The following is a 12,283-nucleotide window of genomic DNA, read 5'->3' as shown; positions in this document are numbered from 1 at the left end:
ACCTCGTGATCTTATCATGTCATAGAGATGGGTGAAAGATACGTGGAAACAATGTCGTGCAAACGTCTTCTCCTACAGAGATATAAAACAACTGACCAAATGAGTCATTTCTGGGAACAGAAATGGTTGTTACTGTGTAGTAGCAACTGTATACTACTGGTTAGCACTGTGTAGTAGTACGTGGTAACAACTGTGTTAGGGATAATGTTGACCAGTGTGAGTTGACCGTCAAGCACTCTGTTAAAGATGCACTCTCGAACGTTTGTATAAATTCAGCCAGTAGTTTTGAAAGTGGTGCTCACAAGCCAAAAGGGGTCCCCATGTTTTGTGTACTAACTACGTCATCAAATCATATACATCCATTTCGTATGCTTTGTTATGTCATGCAAAAAAAGTTATCCAATTCGTACTATATGTAACGAATTTGTTGTGCTTAAGGTCCTAGAGGGCATCTTTAAAAGTCTATAAGTGTAGTGTAGTGTAAGGTATCTAAGGGTAGGGTGGGGTCAGATTGTTTGATTGTCAGATTCTTCCATCTCTTCTCAGGCCGCTGAAGAAGATGGCTGTGGGTATGATCTTTGCTGCGCTGGCCTTCGGTTCTGCCACCTTGGTGGAGGTCAATGTCACGGTAAGACTAAACATCTCTGGCTCAATTTCACTTTAGATTTTGTTTGTATAACTTGCCAAAGGCCAGAACAATCCCTAATCGTGTTTTTGCAAGATTATCATAATTCTCAATAACTTCTGAAACGACCTCTTTAAATCCATAGTGACAGAATCATGGCGTTTTACCCTACCTATAGCAGCTGTAGCTGTGGGAAGAGACTACCTTGATTCTAATGTCCCCTCTATCTTCTCTTTGCCTCTGGTAGAAAACGGTGGTGGAGCCTGCACCACAGGGACAATGTCTGCTACAGGTCTACAATCTGGCCGTCAGTGACGTCAAACTGAACATCCCTGGGAGTAACCTCTTCTCACAACCCATCAAATCCTATGAAGTAAACTAGATTGGCAGTTTTGTAAAACAATACAACAGTAAAGCACATTACAGGATGTTTTACTGTAACCTAACCATATAATTAATGTACCCATGAGGGTGTGGCCAAATTGCTGTGGTCTGTGTGGCTTTGTACATTCCTGCAATTCTATTTCTATGAACTTAACTTAAGTTGATAATGCTATGCGTATAACACATCATGTATTTATAAACGTTGACAGCAGCTCTTACAGAAAGCAGTCCTACCAGATAGGAGTGTGTTCTTCTGGGGTCAGCGTGTCTTTTGTTTTGGCTATATAGCTGAACATAAACCTTGTCAATTCACTCTGCCACTGTGTCTGTCCATTAGGATCCACCAGCATATCAGCATATTCAACTAGGGGGACACAACAAGACCATCACTATGGCGGTCACCCAAAATGAAATCCTTTACCAGTGTGTCCAGACCTTCACAGAGCAGAAAGCCTACACTCTCGTCCTGCACAGCAATGGTTCTGAGATTGTGTGTCAACTAGTGAGTCTGAAGTCTGATCTGAAGCACCATAATGATTACAAAAGTTAATGAACGATGTGGTAGCTCTTCTTAATAGCCTACTACAGAAATTATTTCTGTATTTCCAACTTTCATGATCTGTTGTGTTAATTTTTTATTTATTGTTTCATAATATAGGCAACAGACAACATACATAAAAGTGAAAAAATGGAAGCGTACCTGAGGTAATGATGTTTCTATGTCTGAATTTAACTGGAGGAAAGAATAAGAGTTCATCATCTTGTGAATCATCTTGTACAATGGAAAAATACATGTTCCCCATGACTCTCAGCTATAGATCAATGAATATGCGTTATCCCATCTCTGCATACCTGCATTAGAAATGTATTGGAGATGAAGCATTTAACATGGTCACTGTCTCGAACAGATTCATCAACACACGGAGCGAGGCTGTGAACATAACAGTAGGTGCTGTGGATTTTTACGTACCTGCTGACTATGGCATATCTCCCCATAACAGTGTGGAACGAAAAGAGTGAGTATGACTTGCATATTTCCTTTCCATTGCAGTTCATCTTAACAAATATTAAAGTATCTCATCCCAGTCCACTGACAGAATATCCTATAATTGATATTCCTAATTTTCTAACATTGAAAATTTGATTGATATATTAACAAATCAGTATTAGATACAATACTAGATCATATCTCAGTATCCACAGATCACTTTTACCTCTGCCTTCTCTAAATCCTTCACCTATCCCATCTCTCACAGGTACACAAATGATAAGTGTACATCAGGCTCACAGAATTTCCTCATCACCCTGGGCCTGCTTGACTTTGGAGCCTCGTACACTGTCATTCTCAAAGGAGTGAGTCAGACCACTGGCTTTACATGAGACCACAAAATACCATACTGTAGATACTATATGTGTTTCCTGCTACAGCCTGAAGCCAGTATAACTATAAATACCTGGACTAGCACAGTACTAGCTACCTGGTAGTTAATCTAGTAAGTGTATGTGATCCCTGCGATAATTGAACCCACAACCTTGGTATTGTTAGCATTTTCAGTGCCTGCACTGGCATACAGTACTAACCTCCTTTACTTTTTTTCCCAGGACCCTGGAGAGATCATTCTCCAGAAAATGGAGGATGTGAAGGCCAACAATGTCCACATAGCCTGGCAGATTCCACAATACGTCCTGATCACAGCGGGAGAAGTCATGTTCTCCATCACAGGCCTCGAGTTCTCCTACTCACAGGTCAGTAGTTGTATTACTCGCAGGTCAGCAGTGATTAGTAATTGGTTATTGGTTGAGTATTGATAATAAGCCTAAAATGCCTACATACTGTAGGTACCTCTGAATATCTGAAAGAATTGGGGTGTCCAATATGATGAAAATTCTACCTAGACTTTCAGAGGGCAAGATGAAGCTAAAACTATATTGCTTATACCAACCGGAACCCTTTCAGATCTACATGAAATGCATAGGGGGATTACAAGGTTATGGGTTGATTATTTGGAATTCCGCCTTTACAAGGAGAGAATATAATGTTTGAGTGAAGAACGTGTGCATCATCGTTAATATCCCCCAGAGCTGTGTGATCTGTCCCTGCTTTTCCCCACCAATGATAAACAATAGTTTGGTCTATGTTCAATACAGGCCCCAGCTAACATGAAGTCAGTGCTGCAGGCCGGCTGGCTGCTGACTGTAGCCTTTGGCAATGTCATTGTGCTGATCGTCGCAGAGGGGGCAGGTCTGGATCAGGTAAGTCTCAGTCCCAGTAGTAGAAGAGTGCTTTTGTTTTCACTGTGCTGTTTAGAAGATCTTGTCATTGCACCATTGAACCCATAGACTGCATAAAACAGTTAAAAACACAGAACCAAATGTCTGTGGTAGTCCACTAGAGGGCAACCAATCACAACATCATTACTAACTGGGTCCCTTTCTCAAGTAGAGTACACCAGGGTAATAAATATGGCCTTCAAATAACAACATAGGCCTGTGTTAAATGTGTTTAACGTTGAGTCGAACTTCTAATTCCCAGTGGATGGAGTTCCTGCTGTTCGCTGGCCTCCTGGTGGCAGTCTGCATCATCTTCTCCATCATGGCTTACTTCTACACCTACGTAGACCCTGACGAGCTAGACAAGCTGTTCCCAGACAAGACAGTCAATGACGACGATGAAGACAACATGAAAAAGAACCAGAAATACCACCTGGACCAGACAGACAACAGTATGTACTTGAACCCAATAGAGAAGCGCACTAAGATGTAGCTTGGTGACTGACGTACTGTGTTACGACTTCACCCTCAATAGACCTGTAAGCCCCTATTGTGGAATGTTTTTATGCATTGGTAAATCGAAGCAAAGCATTACGATTTGGTGAATGCTGTTGGAGTATATTTTGACTGAGCCTTACTGTATGTAGTTTGTTGTTGTCACACTGTCTGTGTGATCTTATGTACTAACCAGAGTTAGCACTCCAACCTAGACACCTCAAAATCCACAGGTGAAACCCAGGACCAGTAGGAACAAAACAACATTGTTGAAATACTTTATGGCGAAATAAATTTAATTTTTGTGAATTTATAACATTTTACAGAATTTTGCAGTACTGCACATAATTAAACAAACGTTAGCTTCCTGTTTATAATGTTGTTCATAGTAGACAAGGAACACAACTGTCTCTTACAGTTAATGATACATGAAAGGGAACCTATCCAAAAACAACACAATAACAGAACATTGTAAAAATGGTCCCTCTTCATACTGGCTACTTGAGACAAAACTGGAGTAGACTGAAGTCCAGTAATACTTGACTAAACCAAAGTACAGATGACAAAGACAACAGTAAACATGTAGTCCCGCACAAATGATGCAGCGCCACCAGCTTGGGCTAATTGAGATATTGTGTGTGACTAGCAAATTTCTGTTAATTACTATAGCTCCACGCCTTGGCCAATCAGTGTAATTTTGTAAAAGCCGGATCTCTGCGGCAAGACGCATCATTCACCCAATTTTCGTCAGAATTGGCCCGGTGGTGTCTGAGATATTGTGTGTGACTAAAGTATGAACAAAAGGAAGGATGGAGACAAATCCACAGTCCCCTCCCCAATTTCATCGTGGGGGACAACTATGGAGTCAGGGAAAAGTATCAAGACACTCTAGAGAAGACATGCTGCTCCTAATCATCAGCATAACATTTTCTAATCTTGAGAAACATTTTCTTGTAATTTTACTGTAAATAAAAAAATGAAATGCTAAATAAAAAGGTGTACATTTCTCTAGTTGAATATTTTATACTTTTATTTCTGATGGTGTCACTAGAAAGCTTACTACTCTTATGGCTTTGCAGGACTAGCTCACTGTTGATGGAATCGGTATGCACATTTATAATCTTTACTCATTCATGGCTTTGGCTCGTGGGATTTCCTTCCCTTATCACAGATCCATGACTACCGACAGAAAGCAATCACACCACTTCCTAGTAATGGACATATTACATCCATCACTCCTTAGACAACCTTCATTAATCACGGTTTCATAACAGGCTGCCATTCTACCATTCTCTCTGAGTTCCAAATGGCACCTATAGGGCTCTGGTCAAAAGTAGTGCACTAAATAGATAATAGGGTGCCATTTGGGATGTAAACAGCTGGGGAATGTAATGCAGAAAATGTAGCCGACGTCTGAGAGATATCACTATTATTGCAAAGATTAGGATCATACAAAGTAATTCTAAGTGCTATTTGAGTGCTATTTGCTTGGCGTGTATATAATTAAATGAATTAAACTAATAGCACAAGACAACAAAACATGGTAAGAATGTAAGAAATAATCTTGTCTTGGATTTGACCTCATGGAACTGAGTCCCCAAGATTATAATAGTCATATAACAGACTACAATAAACCATATCTAAGGGGGTAGAAAAAGAAGGAGCATCTCTTTCCTTTTTCCTTCTCTGACACTGGAATAACTATGAGCCAGGCAGGATTTCCCATGTGGGCACCTGCAGAGCACAGAAGTTCATTCCGTGGTTTCCAAATCTCTAAAACACTGCTAACTCCACAGAGAGAATCTCAGCAGTAGTATTAGAGGACGAAAGAGCCACTGTCAGAGGTTTTACTACTATGATCTACCTTCACTACCTCAGTTACTCAAGTCAACTGTCTTACTGATCTACTTCCCCCTTTTTAACACTTAAGGGAACTTATTTACGATCTACTTCTTTGATGAGTGTTGTGGTGCTTTTCAAGTGTTACTCAACTAAGTCCAAAACAATATACTTACAGATTACTTCCTGACCTGTTTTCATGCCTTTTAACAATTGAGGGAACTTAATTAAAGGAGTAGTTCACTATTTTAAACTTGATATTAGATGTTTCTTAACCCATGAATTAGTCGATGGGCCAAGATAACTGAACCCTGAATTATAGTTTTTCTCTAAACAGCCACAACAAATGCCAGCTAACCTTAGCCACCACAAGCTAACAATCAATGGAAGAGAGAGCATGTAAAAAGTCAAAATCCCCTGAAATCAATTAAAATCAACTCCGCATTTAGTTTTATGTTAAAGGTGATTTGGCCATTGAAAAAAACATGCTCACATGCCCCATCACTTCCATTGATTGTTAGCTTGTGGTGGCTAAAGTTAGCTGAAGTTTGTAGTGGATGTTTAAAGAGAACTGAACCATAGATTACAGTTTCTCCTGGCCCATAGACTACTTTCCAGGCAATTAACCATCTAACATCAAGTTGTAAAATAGTTAACTACTCTTTTAACAGTCAATCTACTTCTTCTGTGAGTGTTAGACTCTGCTGCAATATCCATATATTAGCTTGCCACTTAGTATGAAGTAATGTAGTATGGCATTCATTCTAAGTAGTATGCTAGTATGAACATTGTAATGCAGACTATGAGGCTATGTTGGGACTGTCCATGATCTGACTGTTTCTCCATCAGTAGTTCAGTGACTCTAGTGATGACCTCAGGGTGAACCAGGCACTGCAGTAGGTCGTTGGTGATGATGGATATGGGGCAGTGTCTGACCTCGTATCTGTCCCCAGGTGGTGGCCTTCCTATATCTCTGTATCCTGGCTCTGGTAACACTAGAGGGTCTGAGGCTGAACTGGCGATTGGACATGTCTCCCCTCCATGCTGGTGTGGGCTCTACTCCCACAACCAGGTCTGCTAGGCCTGACTATGTCACAGTCTTTGGATGTTGATGGTCCGTCTTTCTCTTTGGGGTTCTGCTCTGTAGTTTTCTATTTGCCATTCTGGTTCCAGGTCACAGGGATGAGGTGGGGGCCGAAGGGTACAGTAGATTGTAAGGAAGAGGAGGGTGAGTAGGAGTCCTCTGCTGTGGTGATGAAGGGCTAGTGTTCTAAGCTTGGCCCTTGGAGTCACGATATGCCCCTATACGGGTCCCTGGATGGCCCAACTGCTGGGGTATCCTGGATCTGTTAGTCACTGTGACTTGTTGTCCCTCTCTTCTCTATTCAGGCCCCCACAGCCAGCTTCAGGTACTGCATGTTCACATCAGTACCACCAACCCCTCCTTCAGACAAATAAAGATAGTCGAAACCAAAATAATCAATGTTTTGGCACTATCCACCTTACTCAGGGTTGACATACCTCAGGGACTATGGTCAGTACTGTATGTTTACATGGTCTCTGTCTCTTAACTAGTCTCACACACGTAATCCTTTGTTCTGTACCCTCTTTCGAGCTCTTAATTTCTTACCTAAAAAAACACGTTTTAGGCTAGGCAATCTCTAGCATAAGGTCAGTCAACAACTCAAATGCTTGAATGCTAATTGGAGCTAGACAGATTTGTCAATATGGGTGGGTTGGAATTCAGTCATCTCCTCTCTGTTGTTCTATGCTGCATTCCTGGGACTTTTGTCTTTCCCTGGACCTCAGCGAAATGGGACAAATTCCTCCCTGTGATCTATGTTCTTATAAGGACAACAAATGGTCGGACTGCACTGAGAATGACCCTGAGTGTGCATGACAAATGTACCATCAGATTCGGCAAGGTACAGAGGGTTCGTCGTGGCTTGTGACAAGTGCCAACTGAACTGTCAATATTTTGACATACAGTAGAGTGTGAAGATGATAAGTCGGGGTCAAGGTAACCTGGTCCAAGATCTGTTTATGCCGTCTTCACAAGTCCTATGGTCATTGTCAATGACAATTGGTATATATTCAACTGTATATAGACTTTTCCCTATTGTATTATTGACTGTATGTTTGTTTATTCCATGTGTATCTCTGTGTTGTTGTTTGTGTCACACTGCTTTGCTTTATCTTGGCCAGGTCGCAGTTGTAAATGAGAACTTGTTCTCAACTAGCCTACCTGGTTAAATAAAGGTGCAATTTAAAAAAACAAATAAAAAGACAGCACAAACAGATCTGGGATCAAGGGTCAGGAGACTGTACCTTCGTGGTATTGAGCCAGTCATCATCATTGTCGTTACTAAGTGTCGTCCTCAGAGCACAGACAATGGCTTTGGCGAGGGCCTCGCCTACTCTTGCCTCATCATCAACTTCCTGTATCAGATCCGGAAGAAGAAAGAAAAACTCCTATCATGGGAAAGAAGTCGCTGATAAAGACATTATGTGCAGCAGGCATAATTGATTGTGTCTGTGACGTTGTCTCAGAGCCAGTTATCAGGAGGCGCCAGAGGTGACACACTACCTGAATACACATTCCTCTCATCTAGATATATCAATGTGTTATGCAGTGCACCACTCTTTTACATGCACACCCACAAATCATTATGACAGCCATAGCTTTACTCTGAGGCCTGTTCATTACTCAAAAACCCACAGTCATCATCAGGGAATCTCAATACCCGTCACATCCATCCCTCGTGAGGCTGCATCCCAAATGACACCCTATTCCCTATATAGTGCACTACTTTTGACCAGGGCCCTATGGGCGGTAGGGGTAGCTTGTGGTGGGAAAACCACATCAAGCTGTAAATATGGCCCTCTGAAACGTTTAATTTCCTCTGAAGCATATGAGGTGACTTTACTGTACTTACCAACTCAATCCAGGAGTTGATGGAGACGTTAACAGGGTCGACAGACTCCACATGGTGCCCCCAGTGTCTGGGAACAAATAGCACCTATTGCAGTAGGAGGGCAACAGGGTCAGATGTCAGAAGAAACACAATGTGATAGGTAGGAATATGGATAAGGAATGTATTTCTTAGTAGGAGTACTGAAGGAGCCAAAAATGTCTGGAATTGTCTTCTAGCACCACAGACCACAGTCCAGGGGTCAGAGAGCAGAGCATAGCCAGTCAATAAGTAGTAGAGCTGAAGGAGTCAAGGACTGTAAAGATTAGAATGCTGAGTGCTCTGTGTGATGACCCTCCCCCTCTGTCTGCCAAATTATTTCTCTTTGCTCTTGTTTTCCTTATTAGGATGTCGTTGGGCGGAGCTGGGCATGGGTGTGTCCCGGGATAAATAGACCTCTTCCCCATTCATTGAGGAGACTCTCTCCATGCAGACATGCTGTTTGAGTTTGTTGTGGCTGGGTTGTTTGTGTTGGCATCGTTCAACGCGCCTCATTATCACATCTATACATGCAACCACTCACTTACACTACTGACTAAACACCATTGTTTATTTGTATATAGGTTACCTCACTTAATAAATATATCTTTGTTATTCCATATCTCCATGTTGTCTCCCTTTTTTGTTAAGGGCTTTGAGCTGGTTCGTGACAAGTGGGGGCTCATCTGGGGTTTTGAAGGTATGTTTCTCGTGTTGTGGTGCGAGTCAGCTGGGATTTTGAAGTTATGATTTTGGCTTTGTGGTGTGAGTCATCCAGGATCATAAAGTTGGTTCCTAGACATTTTGGTGTATTGCACTTTCTGGCATTATGAAGGACTAATACTAGTGTCATTAGGCTAACTGGTATGTGTATTGTTTGGTAGAAAATGTGGAGTTAATGTTGGAAACCTCTGTAGGTGCTTTGTTTGCATATTTTGTTACAGATTTTTTGAGTTGTAATGTTTGGTGCTGTGTTGGTTGCCTTTTTGTTTGGTAAACTTACCACTGCGGTGGATAGTTGATTGTGTGCTGCGTTGGAGAGTACATTGGTTAGTTTCCAGGCCCCTGCCCAGGCTGGAAACTCTTGCTCTACTCACTGTTGGGACGGTCTGAGGTGAATACAATCTGCAGTGTACCTCAGTGGGAGAAATAGGTAGGGTAGTGCCATTTGTTACCTGGAGCTATAGCCTTTCTTTTTTTCCCCTGTTAGGCTTAGCGATGTGTTTCATTTTGGAATAGGTTGGGCATGGTTATTTTGATTTTTTTGTGTGGACTCAGCAGTTGTCTCGGTGGCACATCTGTGGCTTGGGGGGAATCTGCCAGTGTGCTGGTGGGGTTTTTCTCTTAACAGTGGGGTACAGTGTGTCATTACCCACCATGAATCCGCACAAAGACTTGGGTTGAGTTATTGTAGGATTTGGAGAAGCTCCATATATCTCATCTGTCTTCTGTGGTGCCCAGTGTGATTGGCATTTCTCTTGTGGTCTGGTGTGCTCAGCAGAGGGAAGAGAATCATGTTGTATTTACTTGTGACTATGGTGTCTAATGTAGACAAGTTCATTCGCTTTCCATCAGAGGAACTGTTCAAATATGTACTAAAGAGCATCTGTTGCAGATCGCTGATCACTACCAGGTTGAAATTAGTGATAAACGTAACATTTCCATTCAATCTGATGCAAAGTGGTATTCTTGAAGGTCCCACTGGGGCAGCCTCTGCCGAGGACTCGCCGTCTCCCCATTTCAATCGCCGCTCCATCTGTTAGCCCTAGTAGTCTTTTGAACTCCAAAAAGAACTGCTTCTGTTACGACTAGAGCATGATTGTGTTAAGCTAGAGCATGATCGTGTAAAGTATGAAAAGGAATTGGCATTTAAACAGGATTTGGAGCGTACTAAAATCAAATTGCAACAAGAGCTGCTAGAGTTGGTTAGGGAAGGAAAGCTCTCAGGGAGAGTTTGCTCTGGGAAGGTGACCCAGATTTACCTAGGGGTCGCTCTTGGTTGTGCCTGGACTCATTTGATATTGTTGTAAACTTTTATGGTTGTTGCCAAAATTTTATGGAAGGACCCTGAGACGTTCTTTTCGTTGGAACTTGTTGCTGACGTGGTCTCGTGCGCCCTGTTCCTGAATGTCTACATGACTGACCGTTGTTTATTTTGTTTGGTATTGTCCTGTTCTGTTGCTCCTGTCTGTTCCCTTCTGGCCTCGTTTTCTTCTTTCCTCTTAAAGGTTGCTTCCTGTTGCCAAAGGTTGCTGAGGTCTGGGGAGGACGAGGTTGGCTGGGGCAGTGGGACTAGGATCCAGGGCAGTATTTTGTTGTTTGTGTGATTGGTGTGGTGTTCCGGGGTCCTTGTTGGTCCCCGGTTTTATTTGTATATAGGTTGCCTCAGTTAAATATATTTTTGTTATTCCTTATCTCCAAGTCTTTTTTTTGTTACGGGCTTCGAGCCGGTTCGTGACATATGAAACAGAAATTTGAGACTGGTTCAACACAGTGGGGACACTAGCCACTAGATGGCAGCTTGTGACCTCCCTCCACTCCCTCTAAGAGGCTTCTGTCCAATTCATAATGTGGCTCTGGTCTTTATTCAAGTGACCAGGCCATATTGATCCTCTGGTTCCACTGCAGTCTTAATTCATTCAGCCTAGAGAGAAGTCTGCTGCGTGCTATGTTTGATTTGGACAGACTTAACAATATTTCAATAAATCACAGTGATAAGTGTTTTATTCTAGGGGGTAACTGGGCTTAGTCTTGACACAATAGACGATACGTCCTAGTTCAACCCCACAGACATGGAAAACAGACATCTGTTATAAGTGTATAACCTCTAAAGACCTAATTCTTTGAAGTTCCCTTTAAACTAGGTGTCATGTACCCACATAATAGGTTATAGGTTTAACTTATAAACCAATTGAACAGCCCCCACTGTTTTGTTTCTTAGTGGTAGCACTTGTGACTAACTTCATTAGTATTCTGCAGGAGCACTTAGTTTCCCAGAGATAGGAAGTGGGACAGACACTCATTGCTTTGCCACTGTCTTGACTCAAAGAGAGCGTGTGGATGTGCTGGCTTATGCTGCTGGAATCTGAAGGGTGAAAGAGTGGTGGGTATCACAGAGACAAAAGACAACACAACCCCTCTCCTAATTAGCTTCTAGAGTCAGTATCAAGACAGGAAAAGGCCAGTGGTCACAAACCAAAGTATGAATAATGAGACAAAGAGAATTTAAATTATTTAAACATCTTTGACCTGCAAGCTCACTCAGATCTCATACTGTGCAGCAGCAATGTGGGGTTGAGTAAGGCTGAACCTTCCAATGATTAATATTCCATTGACTAGGGCTGCTGCGTCTGAATTGGTGAATCTGGTCAATATAAGTGGATTATATAGGGAATAGCGTGCTATTTGGAACTCCTAGAAGTCTGGGTGGCTGATGTTACAATCTTACTTTCATGTAGCATACCTGTCCTCTTCATCCATAATGAATCTCTGCTCTGCCAGAACAATCCTCAGCAGCCAATGTTATAGATTATTGCTAGGTCTTAATTGGATTTATAAACCAAAGTCCTTGTCACCAATCCTGAATCCTAACAGAAGAGAGGCTGTGAGCTGAGGCAGAGAAACATGCTCCTTTTGAGAGTCAATAATGTTTAACATTAAAGCTTCTGTTCTGTCACGATTACTCAATTATTAACCGATAAAACAAACATATCATTGT

At 41.9% G+C, this 12,283-nt stretch overlaps 1 protein-coding gene and 1 pseudogene across 2 annotated transcripts in view; one reads left to right on the top strand and one right to left on the bottom strand.

The window, feature by feature from the left end:
* Nucleotides 1–12,283, top strand: part of LOC139400952 (solute carrier family 15 member 2-like) — a 41,339-nt gene that overhangs the window by 28,625 nt on the left and 431 nt on the right. The window contains exons 15-23 of one of the 2 annotated variants that reach the window (XM_071145487.1): nucleotides 547–628; nucleotides 873–998; nucleotides 1,347–1,511; nucleotides 1,668–1,714; nucleotides 1,918–2,025; nucleotides 2,266–2,362; nucleotides 2,612–2,755; nucleotides 3,158–3,262; nucleotides 3,543–3,732. In XM_071145487.1, coding sequence (XP_071001588.1) covers nucleotides 547–628; nucleotides 873–998; nucleotides 1,347–1,511; nucleotides 1,668–1,714; nucleotides 1,918–2,025; nucleotides 2,266–2,362; nucleotides 2,612–2,755; nucleotides 3,158–3,262; nucleotides 3,543–3,732 — 1,064 coding nt within the window. Of the gene's footprint in view, nucleotides 1–546; nucleotides 629–872; nucleotides 999–1,346; nucleotides 1,512–1,667; nucleotides 1,715–1,917; nucleotides 2,026–2,265; nucleotides 2,363–2,611; nucleotides 2,756–3,157; nucleotides 3,263–3,542; nucleotides 4,640–12,283 lie in introns of those variants that run through there. The other variant, XM_071145486.1, reaches the window with a different exon arrangement.
* On the bottom strand, nucleotides 6,374–12,045 carry LOC139405560 (HSPB1-associated protein 1 homolog; annotated as a pseudogene).

Source organism: Oncorhynchus clarkii, chromosome 3, assembly GCF_045791955.1.
Source record: "Oncorhynchus clarkii lewisi isolate Uvic-CL-2024 chromosome 3, UVic_Ocla_1.0, whole genome shotgun sequence".
In the NCBI taxonomy this organism is placed as follows: domain Eukaryota; kingdom Metazoa; phylum Chordata; class Actinopteri; order Salmoniformes; family Salmonidae; genus Oncorhynchus; species Oncorhynchus clarkii.
The sequence above is the reverse complement of the archived record's forward strand: the minus strand, read 5'-3'. Positions and strand labels throughout refer to the sequence as shown.